The 15645-nt window shown below is 55.8% G+C and overlaps 1 protein-coding gene across 1 annotated transcript in view; it reads right to left on the bottom strand.

Moving 5' to 3' along the window:
• Positions 1-5893: 5893 nt before the first annotated feature.
• WDFY4 (WDFY family member 4) overlaps positions 5894-15645 on the bottom strand; it is a 262564-nt gene continuing 252812 nt past the window's right edge. The window contains exons 57-61 of the mRNA XM_069461073.1: positions 14097-14276; positions 12274-12456; positions 10150-10234; positions 7235-7346; positions 5894-6227 (exon numbers count right to left, since the gene is read on the bottom strand). Of these exons, the coding sequence (XP_069317174.1) occupies positions 6161-6227; positions 7235-7346; positions 10150-10234; positions 12274-12456; positions 14097-14276 (627 nt within the window). The 3' untranslated portion in view covers positions 5894-6160. The remainder of the gene's footprint in view (positions 6228-7234; positions 7347-10149; positions 10235-12273; positions 12457-14096; positions 14277-15645) is intronic.

Raw genomic sequence — 15645 nt, 5'->3', positions numbered from 1 at the left:
CCTCACAACACTGATTCCCATTTTACAGAAGACACCCAGGAATGAGTAGAGAAGCCAATGTCCCCCAAAGCTACCCAGATTTGGAGAGGAAGTCAGGCCCTGAACCCAGGGGTCTGCCTCTAGATATGACCCACAGCCTCTTCCTCTCGGTGCAGGGGAGGCCGTCCTAGTAGGCGGGGACCATAGTCGGTCCCTTCCCACTCTGGCTGTGCTGACCTGGCTCGAGTGGATGGACCAGGGCCATCTGCTCCCTGGAGAAAACATACTATCTGCCCCAGGACCTTGGGTAAGGACAGAATTTTCCCGAACGTGGCTCAGGTACACCTGCAGCAACATTAGATGCTTGTAAGGGGGCACAGGCAAGCACTTTTCCCATCTGTTTTTGTGTAATTAGGAAACCATAGACTGTAAATCCAACCTGTGATTCCATAGACACTGGTGCTTAGGTGAGGTTAAAGTTTAAAGAAGAGTGAAGTTAAAGGCAAATATTAAGAAAGTAGTTGTGCAGGTGATGTAGAAAAATCATGAAGGTGGTATGGGAATGAGATATATTTGGTGAACATGTGAATGCGTGGACAATGTCTCCAACAGGGAGAGAAGAAAGGAGAGGGGGACGTTGTTCTCGTATTGGGCCTGGTGTGAGGAACCATATTAGCAATTATAACCACCATCGTCCTCATCATTTGCTGAGCTCCTGCCCTGTGCTAGGAACTTTACACACTTTACCTCATTTTGCTTTCAGAGCAACCTATGAGATCATTAATTTTTACTTCTATTTTACAAAACAGGCGTAAGACAAGACGACTGAGGCCAAGGGCACACAAGACCTTGAGAGAGCTTGGGGTGCAGCAGGGGGACTGAGTGCACCCTCACCTGCCGGTGCCCTTGGAGGAGAAAGAGGAGGAGGAGGAGGAGGAAGAGGAGGAGGAGGAGGAGCAGGAGTGGAGGGGCCTCTGTGTGACCTGGGCTGTCAGTGAGGATACGCCCCGCGGTCACAGGGGGCTGCTTCCTGAGGTAGTGAGCTCCTCGTTGCAGGAGGTATTCGAGCTGGACTCTCCGACACAAAGATTCTGGTGCATTTTTTCTATTCTTCAAAAGCATCTGAGCCCATTTTCTTCCTTCATGTTTCCTTGTGAAGTAAGGAGTGGCAGCCGTTTGGACTCCCCTCTGCCCGTGGCCCACCCTGAGGGCCACAAGGCCACACTGAGGCCTGGAGCCTTCACCACGCTGTACCGCTGACCGGCTATGCAGCCTTAGACAAGCCCCTTCCATCCTCTGGGCCCAGCTTCCAGGTGTAAAGTGGTGGAGTTGAGGGTCTGTGCGGCCCCTGACGGACATGGGTCGTCAGGGGTTACGTGTCAGGCACCCATGTCCAGACTCAGCCTCTGCTGGGCTCCCGGCCTGGCAGGGGACAGGCACCAGGGTCCTCGTGCAATGCCAGGAAATGAATGAATGATTGAAGAAACGAACCAGTGCGAGGACAAATAGTTAAAGTCAAGTCATCACACTGATGTCACTGAGAATCCCTCAGGGCCCAATGCCTGGGCGAAGACTTCGAGGCTACACAGTGTGCGGTGCATGATGTTGGTGGCACTTTCCACTGCCTGGCCATTGTAGACTTATTTACTGTGACCCATTTCTGGCAAATGGTGGTAAAGGGTCTTAGAAAAGGATGTCTCTCTATCAGCTAGTTTTGAGGCAGCGATCTCTGCTCAGGGTACCATAGAGTTCCCTGAGCCTTCAGGGACTCGGGGGAAGGAGATGATTTGGAAAGCCCTCCTACTAAGAGGGTCTCAGGCAGCATGCCCTAGGGGAAAAATTGAAAACGGCACATTCATTTTAGAGCCTGCACACACGCACACACACACACACACACACATGCGCGCGCACACACACACACACACACACACACACGCACACGCACGCATCCTGATCTGGGCAGGGGATGTGAACCCAAGAACTTACTAAAGCAAAACTGATTTGGCTTAGAGAGATTTGATTTTATGCTAAACAAATTTCATCAGGATTTTCATATGAAGAGTATATTCCTCCCCAAATGTGCCCTGCTTGGCTGCATTTTAATGTGGTCAAATCCAATCTCTGAGTTCTCTTCTGGCCCCAGACTGGGCTCTCAGGACTCCGCTCATGGCTGCTGGCTGAGCTGGGGAGAGGCAGTTCTGTCACAGGTGGCTTCCAGGGGACTCAGCTTCTCTCCCTGGAGCCTGGGCAAGAAGGAGTGGAGGAGGAGGGCCTGAGCAGGGCAGGAGGCTGTGGCCCCAGGGGGAGGGCCAGAGGGCCCAGAAGGCCCAGGACACTTGCTCAGTGGCACGGAGAGCTCCCCGTGGTCCCTGCAAGAGCTTCTGCTGTTGAATTTCCGTCCATTCAATACAAGTGATTCACTGAGTGCGATGGGGTCTGCCAGGCCCGGGCAAGGCACCGTCCTTCCCCAGCTCTAAGAAGTTCGGGCAGTGGGACAGTCAGACTTAGCAAATACAAACACGAGACGCCCTGGCGGATTTGGATTTCCGATGAGCAACGAATGCTTTGCTAGTGTAAGTATGTCCCAGCACAGCCAGACCTGTCCAGACGGACGGGCGGGCACAGCTGAGCGTACGGGCCCCTCATGGGTGAAGCTGTCACCCGGAGGTCCCTGCTTTCCTTGTGCCTGCAGTGAGGGTGCTGTCCGCTGCCCTGGGGTGCCCTTGCCTGGCCTCCCAGAGGACATGGAGGACTGGGGGAGGCCTGGGGTGGGCATTCCGTGAGGAATGGGTGGTTAAGTGGCATTTTGCTCGCAAGGTGAGCAGGGCCAAGACTTCCCCGGGGGCAGAGGCTGTGGCATTGCTGGCGGGGGGGTGCCTTCGTCATCACAGGATGGCGTGGGGGCAGGTGTGGGGTTGGTCTCACCGTTGTTAGGAAGTTGACATGGGGGGAGCTCCGCTGGGTGAGCTGGGCCTGGCTGCTGTCTCGGCAGAGTGGAACGTGGGGGGCCCTGACCGTGAGCCTCCTCCTCCACCGACAACCGTCAGGAGCCCCGGCCTTGCCGGCCGGACTTCTGCAGCCGGAGCCTCCTGTCACTGAGGCAGCCCAGCGGCACCTGTGGCTTTCCTCCCCAGCCCCATCCGGGCCTGCTGTCTTTGTCCCCCACCCGCCGACTCTGCTTCTGACCCCTCGGGGCCCACAGCCGGGCCATGTCCGAGAGCCCCGAGGGTGGCTGCTCTCTCCTGGGTTTGGGTGCAGAGCAGCCTCCGTCCTCCGGGTAAGGGAGCTGGTCTAGGAGGACCACACTGGAGGCCCGGTGAGATGCCTTAGTGCCACTGGGAAAGAGGATGCTCCCAGGAGGCCACCGAATCTTCCCAGACACACCCTGCACTGGCGAGGGTGCGCCTGGCCCTGAAGTCCCCCTCAGCTCCTTAGTGGGCTCGATCTGCCCACAGCCCCTCCCCTCTGCCACGGTGCCGCCCCCAAATCCCCACTCCCAACAGTGACCACGGGCTGCTGGCGTTGCCCCTGCCACGTCCTGGGCCCTGGGCACAACGTCCCCGAGTCTCCTGTCATCCCTACCCAAGTCTTCACTCCAGTTTGCTCCCCCACCACGGAGGGGCTGCCGCTCGGACCTGCCAATGTGCAGGGCTGTTTCCTCTCCCGGGACCAGCAGCTCCGACACGTCTGCCACCGCGGATCGTTCGTTCACCGGCACGTCTGCCACTTAGGGGTGGCACGGGGCACGCAGCTCCGTGGGGTGGGCGACCGCCTCTGCCAGCCTTGACCCCCCTCCCCTGCCCCATGAGCAGCCTGCAGCCCCCGCAGCCCCAGAGCCACAGCCTCTCCACCTCACCTTGCCCTCTCGTTCTTCCTGCCTCCAGCCCGACATGCCCCGTGCCTTCCCAACGGCCGTCCGAGCTCCCCGCGGTGACCTCCCCTCCGTCTCAACAGGCCAGGCCTGCCTTCCCTCCCAGGTCTTGTCTGAGGGCCACCTCCTTCAGCCAGTGGTATGGGCTGAACGGTGTCCCTGAAATATTCCTGGGTTGAAGCCCTAACCCCCTCGTACTTCAGACTGTGACGGTATTTGGAGATAGGTAAAATGAGGCCATTAGGGTGGGCCCTAATCCCATATGACTGCTGTCCTTAGAAGAAGAGATTAGGGCACAGATGCGCACAGAGGGAGGAGCACAGAGAAAAGGTGGCCGTCTGCAAGCCAAGGAGAGAGGCCTCAGAAGAAACCAATCCTGTTGGCACCTTGGTCTTGAACTTCCAGCCTCCAGAATTGTGAGACATAAATTTCTGTTGTGTAGGCCACCCAACCTTTGGTACTGTGATGGCAGCCTGAGCACACGAAGACCACTGAACGTCACCTCTGCCTTCCCTGGGTGCATGACACGTCTATCTTAGCCTTCCCACCTCAAGCCACACTTGTTCGCACAGACGCCTCAGCACCGGGACCCCAGCGACAGGAGTCAACATCTCCCCACTTCCCCTGTGATACGGGGGCAACGAGAGGCAGAATCCCTGAGTGAATGAGGACAGCCTTTGGGCCAGCAGCCCTCCGCAGCCCTGCGTGACGCCATGAATTGCGGCTTGAAGAATGACAGCAGGCCCAGCCTTGATATTTATGACGCTGCTTCCTGGCCTTCCGGGGGAGTGGCGCTCTCCGCTCTTGCATTTATGGTCCTCCGGTGCAGTCCAGACCAACGAGGGCATTGCAAACGGGCTGTCTGCTAACGGCACATGCAGGTGGTGCGGGAGCAGCGAGATCCTTGGCCCTGGAGTCAGACTTGAGCCCTTCTCACCCCAGGAGGGGTGCTCCGGCCCTGAGGAGGGTCTCCTCCTCCATCTCCCCCCTTTGCAAAGACCTCGAAGGTTATAGACGAATTACTATGTCCTAACCGTCCCTCACTACTTTCGACATAGCTGCATACCACCTCTGCTTTCTTAATATTTATCTTTTAATTGTCCCACTGCCCCCAGGAGGCCAGATGACCCTGGGCCATAAGACACCAAGTGTATTTTCCTGCCATTCCTAGGCTGGGGCTAAATTGGGTGGGGCCACCCACTGGGGCTTCTGCAGGCTTGGAGACAGCTGGGGAGCATTAGGATGTGCACTTGGCCCCAGAAGGGAGATCTCTGGAAGGGGAGTGAAGCTAAGGCTTAGCCTCCCCCCATCCCCCTGTGCCCATCTGAGCTTGATTTTATTAAAGAGGCAGGTGGATTTTCTTTCAAGGAGCGCTGAAAGTCTTGAGGTGAGCAGGAGACATTAGAGTGAGGGTGATGCCTTGGATGCCCAATAACCGATTTGAGAGTGACCCAGGCACTAGAAGGTGCTGGAATGCCTCAGAGAGGCACAAGTGACTACCCTGCCCACCATGCATTTTCAGATGGAGAATGAAAGTCACAGAGCAGTTTGGACTTCCCCAGGATGAGCTGCAGCTCAAAGTCAGCGTGTGCACTGGGGCCCCAGGAAGAGCCTGCCAAGCCACCCCCGGCTGTGGGCCCCGGAGAGGGGCAGGCACGCCTGGGAGGGTGCGTTGCCCCAGGCCGAGTTCCCTGCACCTGCGATGGGCAACACTCACATCGTGTCCTGCAGCTCAGCCGCAGGACTGGGCCTCCCTAGCAGGGGCCCCTCACTCCCCAGGACGCTGCAGTAGGCGCCAGACAAGGGGGAGAGCCAGTGTCTAAGCAGGAAGACAGAGGAACGTGGGGTGCGCTTCCCTGAGGCTCCCCTGCCTTTCTCAGGACGGACATTCGAATACTTAGAAAGGCAGCATTACACGTGGAAAGAGTGGCAATTTAAAACTCAAGAATCCTTTTGCATTTGGAAAACAGTTGCTTTAATAAAATAAAGACAATACAATATTTTCCACTGGTCTCAAGTGACCCCATTTTTTTTTCAGTGCAACATCCCTGGACAAGGTGAGCCGTGTAATTTCAGGTGCAGAGTGGCGTCGGCAAGTCACAGCCTCCAGCGCAGCTTGCAGACCCCAGAAGTGTGCTCGGATCCTTTTCATAGAAATGCCAAGGCCACGGAGAGCGCTGGGTCGGAGCTCCGAGGCCAGAGGCCCCTCCTTGAGAGCTGTGGGCAGGGAAGGCCCTGGGGTTCCTTCTCGGACACAGCCCAGGCCCTGCTTCGCCTCCGCCACCTGGCGCTGCTGTGGCCTCCTCCTCACTACCAGTCTGCAGACCAGCAGAATATTCTCCCCTTCTCGTCGCCCACCAGGAGTTTGGTCTGGTTTCTTGGGAAGAGAAAGAAAAGACAAGAGTGTTGGCGGCCAGCGAGTGGGTACCACGCAGGAAGCTGCAGCCTGGGGCTCAGTCCAGGACCCCGGGAGCCTGCCCCTGGCCCCAGCTCCCCTGACGCAGGGAAGGGAGCGGGAGAAATGGAGAATGTTCTGACTGGGTGGGTGGGGGTGGCAGGTGGGGTTGAGGGCTCCTGAGCTACAAGGACTGTGGCCCCCAGAGTGCTGAGAGGGAGCTCCAAGACGCCCAGGCCCCAGGGAAACGGTGAGGTCCTGCCTCGCTCTCCAGCATCTCCAGCTAAGCCTCCTGGCCCGTGAGACATGGAGCCAGGCCCGGGAAGAACAAATGGCGAGTTCTCCAGCAAATAGTGTGGCTGTGGGCTCTCCTTCCCTACCCCCACGCCCACCCTGCCCACCCTGCCTCAGCCTGGCATCTAGAACACTGCCCAGCTCCAGCCCCTGGGGATGCCGGAACAGTCCCGGCAGGCCAGTGGGGGAGGATGTCCCAGCCCTGAAGGCAGCAGGCTCCTGGACCGCACCTCTTGGTGTGCAGAACGAGGTGACAGGAGCCACCTCCACTGGCTCCCTGGGACAGACCAATGACAGGTATTGAGCATGGGACCCGACACATGGCTGTGCTGTGTGGGCTTAGGGGCCTCCAAAGGCACTTTCTGTTCATGTAGGATACTCAGCATACCAAGTTACGATCACGGTGGAACTCTTTAGGATAAAATTACAAAAAAATATACTTCTACCTTTCGGATTTCTTTATGCATTCATGGATGTTCAAGAGCAAGAGAGCAAGAGCATGTGTGAGTTAAAAACAATCAACAAGAAAAACCCCCAAAGCGTTTCCTAGGGCCCTACAGGGCCACGCTGCCTGCCTCCTGTGCATGGTGCCCCACTGGGTCCCTGCAATGCACCTGAGCGCAGAGCTGCTGGGACCTGCCTTGGGGTGGCCGCAGCGCCCTCTGCTGGAGACCTGGAGGAACGGCCGTGTTTACCTGGACACGGCCAGCGCTGTCACCGCAGGGCTGGTCTTGCTGGGCTTCCCTGTCAAAGCAACGCTGACATCCAGCTCTCGACTCAGGGCAAGGTTCTTCTCCCACTTGTGACCTGTGGGGAGCGTTCGAGAGAGTAGTTAGAACACCCCAGTGGCTTCACACTCACTCACCTGTGCATCCACATACGGGGCCACAAACACATGCGCACATATTTATATTTGTGGTCAGCAACTTGTTAAATTGAGGGGGAAAATATATTTAATCTTGGCCTGTGCTGTTGCAAAAAGGGCCGTCCCAATTTAATTTGCAGGCTGTGATAGTTACATGTGCTGACGTGCCGCGGTATCCATTGTGCACCAAATTGGATTTGTGTATTATTGCTTTCTAAATTGCATGCCTAGTTCAGCAAAATTGTTCATCAGTGTTTACTGGCTTTATGCTTAATAAGATGCCCCACAATACCTTGCTGCCAGGATGTAATGCAGCTATAATTGCCTAGTAAAAATAAATTACATAAAGTCGGCATTATCAACTTATCTAAATCCTCTTACGCCACAACCAATAATTAAATGCCGAGAACGTTTTTTCCAAAAATATAACTCAATGATTGTTACTTCACTCATTTTAATGACTGCATTCGGGGACAGGCAGTAATTCCTTCAATGTGAAGGGTGAGATTGAGAGACGCCACCAGGTACATCCCTGCAAGGCTACTTTGCCGGACTCAGGGCAGGAATGACGCTGTAGTCCCAGCTCTGCCGGGTGGTCACCAGAGTGTGCAGACAGGGCCGTGCACCAGGAAATGCATGAGGGGTCCAAGTGGGGGAAACTGCCTTGATGCACACCAGGCATTTGTGAATTTGTGCAGAAATCCAAACAGTAAGCTTCTCCCGAGTGAGTACTTTTTAGGTACCAGATTGAGTCCAAATCTTCGGGGTGATCCCTGAAATAAATTGTACTCAACTGGGCTGGTCCTTGCTGCAAATGGCAAATAAATGAATTCCAGGCAGAAATTATATTACACCTGCCCACAAATGCAGTATCCTTAATATCTTGAAAGATCTCTTTTCTTGCCCCTTAAGACATCCGAGGGATGCAGTAATACACACTCCAAGAGGACACGCGTGCAAATATCTATGTGTCATGCCCAATACTGGTCCCTTTCCAGCAAAACATATTATAAGAACAACATGCTTCCTTATTAAGACCTCCAGCGGGTTAGGTCTGTAAATCTGCACCTGAATTTGTTAATTCTAAACCATGGCCCAATCTGATTTTTCCTGAGTGTGCCTGTGCCATCCTGTCATTTCATCCCAATCCTCCCCTGAATTCTAACCACAATCTTGGCAGTCAGTTCAGTGGGGCAGCAGTGACCTAAGGTCAGGACAGATGGCAGAGGAAGGATGTGGACCGGGGGCTCCCTCTCAGCCTGAGCCCCTCTCGTAAGTTCCCTAATGTAATAAGATACTGTGTTCAGAGAGAAGAAACTCTTTAAAGTCTGAAAATGACAATAATATTCTGCATTTGTGGAGCAGATTCTCGTCTGTGGCTACCCTTTTCCCAACATCAGCCCTCCACAAGTTAGGACGTACAGGAAAGACCTCCATTTGACAGGCGGGGAACTGAGGGCCAGAGAAGTTGCTGGGACAGAGCGGAGTGTTTCCTTTGCTCCCGGGACCCAAGAAAGATGTCCCAGCTCTGGGCCAGAGTCTTTGATGAAGACTGATCTGAGAGGGAAGGTTGGCGCACTGGAGGAGGTGCTGACGGGGGGTTGGACAGCTGTCGTGGACATGGCCAGGTGACAGCTTTGGTGGGGAGGTTTGCGCCTGTGTTCGTTGTAGGGGTTGGTGATGGTGGTTCCGTGGCAGTGTCTGTGGTCAGGGTTACCTGCAGTGGCTGTGGCTGCTGTGGCAGAAGTGAGAACGATGGTCTGCTTGCTGGGTGACTTTGAGCAAGTCCCTGAACCTCTCTGAGCCTCAGTCTCATTATCACTCTCACATGGGTGCCTTAGTGACACCTACTGCACAGGGGTGCCACGAGAAACAAGAGAATGCAGGGTGATGTTTACAGTGGCGCCTGCTCACGTCACTCTCGCCATTGCTACTCGAGAATGGTGGCCATAGTGGTGGCCATGGCTGTGACGGCAGAGGAGGGAAGAGACTTTCTTACTTCAGTTTCATCTGCCACGACCCAAAGAGGGCTTTGCTCCAGAGTAGTGGCTCTCTGACTTTTGCGCACACTAAGACTCACCTGGGGACTTGTAGGACACATAAATTCTAGCAACTCCAAATCCCTTCCAGTGGGCTGGGTGGAGGACCGGGCCCAGGGTCTGCACTTTCAGTAAGCCCCGGGCAATGCGGGTGCAGAGTGCCCCCAGACCCACTTGGAGAAGCCTGCCATGGGGAGCTGGGGGGTGAGCCAGGGTCCAGGGGGCTGACTGGGGCATGATGGAGCCACATCCTTGCCCCTGGGGAAGTGGCCCCTCCCGTGCTCCTGTCCAGGCAAGGAGCCAGCTGGGTCCAGGCCCTGGGCTGGGCAGTTTGGCACCAAGAGGCATCCAGGCACATGGAGAGCATCAAACCAAGCTTGGCAAGGTGTGTTTCCCCCTCCTGAGGATCAGAACCCCCTGACAACCACCATGCCACTGTCCACATGTCCAGGAGCATCCCAGGGCTTGCTGGGCCCTGCAGCGACGAGGTCAGGACTTGAGAGGGCGTCTCCACACTGCCTCACATCCCACCAGCAGCTTGCAGTACATAGACTGTCCTCTTGTTCCCCCAAAACCTGGCCGCAACCCCCAGAGCCTCAGTGGCTGACTCGGCTGGACCTGCAGCCCTTGGTTCTAGGCAGGGGGCTGGCGGGGGGGAGGGTGTGGGCAGGGCAAGGCAAGGGCCGCATCCCTGCAGGGCAGGTACCTCTTGGACTTGGAGGCTGAGCCGAGGGCTCCTCTGCTGCTGGGTGCCCAGGAACAGACATCTTCACGTCCTCAGTCTTCCAGATCTGCCCAGAAAAGAGAAACTGTCATGGGCTGGGGAAATGATCCTGTCTGCAGGCTCCGGGTGGCCCGTCCCACTCCCTCACACCTGGCGCCCTGAGGGAAGGGTTGGGGGCCTGGGCCCTGTCCCTCCTGGTGTTAATTCAGTGTCGGGAGAAAGGTGATTCCCCGAGTGCAGGCTGGCTGATCATGAGTGCAGCTTGGACGTGTTCACTCCCGCCCATGTCCCTGAGCACATCTTGCCACCCCTTACCTGCAAGGATGCGACTCTGCAGCCGGTTTATTATCATTTCACTTAGCTCACACCTCGGCGGCTGGGCTGCCCCACCCTGTGTCTGGCTCTGGGTCCTCAGCCCCCCTTGTGGGAGCCCTTAGGCTGACTGCCAAGACTTCTCACTCACTGAGCCTGGACTTTGTGTTGCTGAAGGGCGGGGACCGGCCTCCACCCAAATGCCTCGGTGAGCTCCGCTCAGGCCACGCACAGTGCTCAACTGCGACGCTGAATGAATGAATGCACATGCTTGGGGTGGCCCAGGGAAGAAATGTACCTGCTGCAGCCACCCCAGGCTCCTTGGGCTGAGCTGCAGGTGTGGCCCTCACACACCAAGCCCAGGCCTGAGTGACCTCCTCACCATCCGGCCAGCCCAGGACACTGTGCTCTCTGCAGAGACCCTGTGTCCCCACAGGCCACAGACAGGGCCCCCGAGTGGACTTGTGGGGGCCTCCCCAGCCCTGGCTCTCCTGTGCCCTCACGCTGGCCCCTGAGCCCACATGGCTTCTCCACACGCCCTGCCTTTTCCTCATGCTCAGGACCCAGCTGAAATGCATCTCCCCAAGTCTCCTTGTTGGAAAGAAATCCGTTCTTCCCTTGTGCCCTGCCACAGTGCTCCATTCTGCTCCTGAAGCATCACCTCCAAGGTCACTGTGAGACTGTGAGCAGGGACGGCCACGGAGGGCAAGGCCGGGCTGCAGCCACGCTGGCACACAGCAAGCTTCCACAGACGTTTTCGGGATTCAACGGGCATTTTCTGCAACACCTTGTGATAGTCAATTGATATTTTCTTTCATAAATCGGGAAATTAGATTGCCACTTTCTTGAGTAAGCCTCTGAATTATGACTTATCTTCATTCATTCCTTCCTCTTTCCTGTCAGTCTCAGAAAAGTTACCTATGCCCTTTTCTCCCAATTTTATCTCTTGACCTCAGTGTTTCCTTCTCTTCTTGTCTCCCTGAAGCTCCTTCCTCCTCAGGGCTCTTCTCAGAGGGTCCATGGCACTCTGATTATCTCAGCGATGGCACGGACCACACATGGACCTTTTCTCTCTGCTCCTCTTCTGGAATGTGAGCATCTTGACAAAAAGGGCCCATTTCTCACTAATCCCTGTATCTGCGGTGGCATGAATGAGTGCCTGGCATGGAGCCAGAGCTCAGTGAATGCCGGATAGGTGGACAGACAGTTAGAGGGACAAATGGGTGAGTGGGTGGATGGATTAGCGGATGGATGGAAGGATGGAAGAATGGATGCAAGTGTGGGTGGGTGGGTGGGTGGTTGGGTGGATAGATGGGATGGATGGATGGGTGAGTGAATGGGTGGATGGGTAGATGCATGGTGAGTGAGTGGTGAGTGAGTGTTTGGAAAGATGCATGGATGGATGAATGTATGAGTGGATGAATGGATGGGTGGAGAGATAAATAGTTGGTAGGTGGGTAGATTACTGGATGGATGCATAGATGGGCAAGTTTGGACTGAATGGATATATCTCTTTTCAGCATTAGGATATAATCTTTCGCATTTGACCAATCAGCATTTACATCTTGTAACAGTGTTTATTGTGTGTGTGTTTGTGTTGTAGTATATGTATAATTTTATCTATTTATTAAATACTTTTGCCTGGAAATAGCCTTGCCTTTCCCTTCACTTGCTGCGGGTATTTGGTCTGGAATGGTCTCAAATGCAACCTTCAGGTGTGGACCCTGGGAGGAAGTGAGCAGACTAGAGACGACCATCTTTCCCATGCCATGTTCTCCTGCCCAAGACACCTACCCGGACCATGCCGTCTTTACTCCCGGTGATGACAACATGGCTTGTGTCCCATGCCAGACCTTCCATCACGCAGCAGCAGGTTATGGCTCCTTCTGGGCCCCAGGCTGTGGTGATGCTGGCCAGGGGCTGTCCATTGACATTCCACAGGGATAAGTGGGCTCCCGCGCAGGAGACAATGGTGCCCTGCAGCAGCGAGAGTTGGCATCATTCTAAGCTGGCACTGCTGCCTGCCCATCCGCCACTTGCTTAGATACCCAGTTTGCACACCCAAGCACCCGGACCTGGCATCTTCTGAAGACCAACCAAGGGACCCCAAGACCCCCAGGGCACCACTTCTCTCCGGCGGACTCACAGGTCTGCTGTGTCCTCATGCTACTCTAAATTCTTAGCTCTTTGCACATTGTGATCAGGTGCTTAGATACCGCTTTCCGGCAGATGCATCCCGGCAGATGCTGACTGGCTCACACTGGGGCTCCTCCCAGACCCCACTCCCTGGCCACACACTGGCTGCCATGGAAGACCCAGCCTGAACACCACCCCTGGCTCTGGACATGGGGCCGACACTTGGTTTGCTAGCCCTGCTCCATGAAGTTTTGGATGTTACCTGGTAGAAGGCAGGGTACAAAGGTCCAAATGATGGCACATGGCTCATATACCTGTGCAGTGCCCCCCGAGGGAATTTCTGAGAAGAAGCTCCCACTGCATCTCCTAAATCTCACATCAGAGCCTCTGTTCCTCACATCCTGTTATTCTGCAGTGGCTGCTGTCAGCGAGCCTTGTCCTAACCACAGAAGGGGTGTGGGGAGCTCAGTGCCCCTCCACAGCCCCCTGGGCACGGCTCCACTGTGGAACTTCCTGAATGGCTAGGGATGGTCTGTCTGAGGCCAGGAACCGTGTTCACCGCATCTCTGCCCAGCACCCAGCACTGGACCCAACAAGCACATACTGAAATCAATCCACCCTAGGACAACTATTCCTGGTGCCAGTCTTCTCTGGGTTCTGGGGACACAATTGCTTACGGGTTTTATGTTCTCCCGGATTAGGGCTTGGTGCCTTCTCCAATAAATCAGCCCATCCATCTACTCACCCACCATCCACCAATCCATCATCCTCCCATCCATTCACTAACTCATCCCTCTATCTGCCCAGTTATGCACCCATGCGTCCATCCTTTCGTTCATCCACCCATCCATTCATCCTGCATCCTTCCATCTAACCTCCATTCTGGATTTGAGCCTACCTGGAGCACCACTTTCAGCAAAAAGTGACACCAGGAGGCCTCTCCATCATCTCCCCCTCCTCCTGTGAGCTCTCTGCCCACTTTATTCATGCCCTGGGCCCAGGGAGGCCCATATGCCATGATGGAGCTTCCAGCCTGGAAGAAACTCCATAGTGATATAAAGATAGGCATATATTTCTCCAACTCCCTTGCTCATCTTTGTTAGCCAGCACGGAGGGACAGCAGAGACACCTGCCAAGTCACCACTAACTTGCAGTTAAGGATCTGTATTGTCCATGCCCAGCAGACCCCTCCCCAAAGGCACACCTTCCTTTCCAACTCCCTGGTGCCCAGGCCAGAACAGACACCTGCCATTCCACCCCACCCCCCACCCTGAGGGAGAAAGCTAAAGAATCAAAAATTAAAGCTAGCCCCAGATGCTGCAAGCGCTGATCTAGTGGCTGTCCCATACATGTGCACCCCCTGGCAGTCTGGGGTGGTCAGCATCTCTCTGCCCCTGGGTTTTCTCACAGCTGTTGCCCACTGTCCTACTGCACAGGCTCACAGATGTGAGGACACTGACATCGATACGCAGAAGCCTCACCGAGACGTCGCTGATGGCGATGGCTGAGATGCCCTCCCTGTGGGCAGGCAGGCGAGTCACATGGGTGAGGTGGTCCAGGTCCCACAGGATGCAGGTGCTGTCCTGGGAGCCGCTCACCAGGAGGCTGTAGGTGACTGACGCTGCCAGGCACGTGACAGCCTGTGTGTGTCCATACAAGGCCTAGGGACAGGAGACAGACTCATGGGTTACAGGAGGGACTCTCAATCCAGCTACCGGGAGGAGATCCCCCACCTTCCCTTTTACTGCTGGGCCCCAGATGAGGAAAAGAGAGATTCAGAGTGAGTCAGTGGTTCCCAGGTCTGTGGGGCTGGGGCTGTGTACACGTGTGTCCACGGCTGGCCTCTGAGCCACACCCCCTTCCTGGGCTTGGGGCTCTGCGGGGCAGAACCAACAGGCCCTTTACCATAAGCCACAGAGCCCAGCAGCGTTCAGGGCCCTTGTGCTCCCTGCGTTAACCTGCAAAGGCACTGCTGGCAACGTGTGGTGTCTGGGCCAGCGCCGTGGCAGTGTCACAGAGCTTGTTAGAAATGCAAATTCTTGGGTCCTACTCCAGACCTACTGAATCAGAAACCCTAGGGGTAGGGTCCCTAAATCCGGGTTTTCGCAAGCCCTCCGGGGCCTTCTGTGTGCTCGAGTGGGCAGCCATGACGGTGAGGGCTCGGGAGCACAGGTGCCTGAACTGGACTGGGAAGGAGGGAGGCCAGGCCATGATTAAAAAGATGGAACTCCTTGAGTGCATTCGACTGGCTCATACCCAGCAGGTGACTTGGGGCCTGGCCTGACTAATGAGTGGTTGTGTGTCCAGATCTGGCCAGAGGCCTTGCTCTCTGTGGACACGTCCCCACGGGGCCGAGGCAGCCCACCGGGCACACTGGCAGCCCCGGGCCCACCGCCGCCAGCCGCAGTGTGGATTCTACCACAGCCGCCCCAGAGGCTGCCAGGAGGCCTGGCCCGCGGTCCTCTGTGCTCACGTGTGCTGCCACCCCTTGGGATCAGCCGGAGGGGTGTGCAGGTGATGTTCTGGGGTGTGACTTGCCCGGCTTACCAAGTGGCAAACCACCCTCAGGACAAAGACAACTGCTCACTCATTTGGGTCAATGAGGCTGAGTGTCATTTTTCAAAGCTGTCACTTTGCCTGGTCACAGCAATTAAAAGTTCTGCCACAGACTCCTGTTTGTCCTCAATGGATCCTAACGTGACACCACCCAGATGGTGCTGGCAAGTTTCTGGGTACGACCCACGGAAGACTTGGGTCACCCTGGGAAATGGCAACCCCCTGAATGAAAGAGGAAAGCAGGGGATCTGACAGGAAGCTTCCCATGCTCTTCCCAGGGTGAACTAAGTCTAGTGGCTAAGTTCTAACCTCAGGGGACACGGTGACTCCAAAAAGTGCAGGGAAGGGGACGCAGGCGTAAGGGCTAAGGATTCGGAGACAGGAGCTCTGCGCCTGAATGCCAACACATGGTGTTCATTACTGGAACTCAGTTTCCCTCCGCAGGGACGGCCCGTGTCCACGGCGCTGCCCCTT

This window comes from Eulemur rufifrons, chromosome 28 (assembly GCF_041146395.1).
Source record: "Eulemur rufifrons isolate Redbay chromosome 28, OSU_ERuf_1, whole genome shotgun sequence".
NCBI classification, from domain to species: domain Eukaryota; kingdom Metazoa; phylum Chordata; class Mammalia; order Primates; family Lemuridae; genus Eulemur; species Eulemur rufifrons.
The sequence above is the reverse complement of the archived record's forward strand: the minus strand, read 5'-3'. Positions and strand labels throughout refer to the sequence as shown.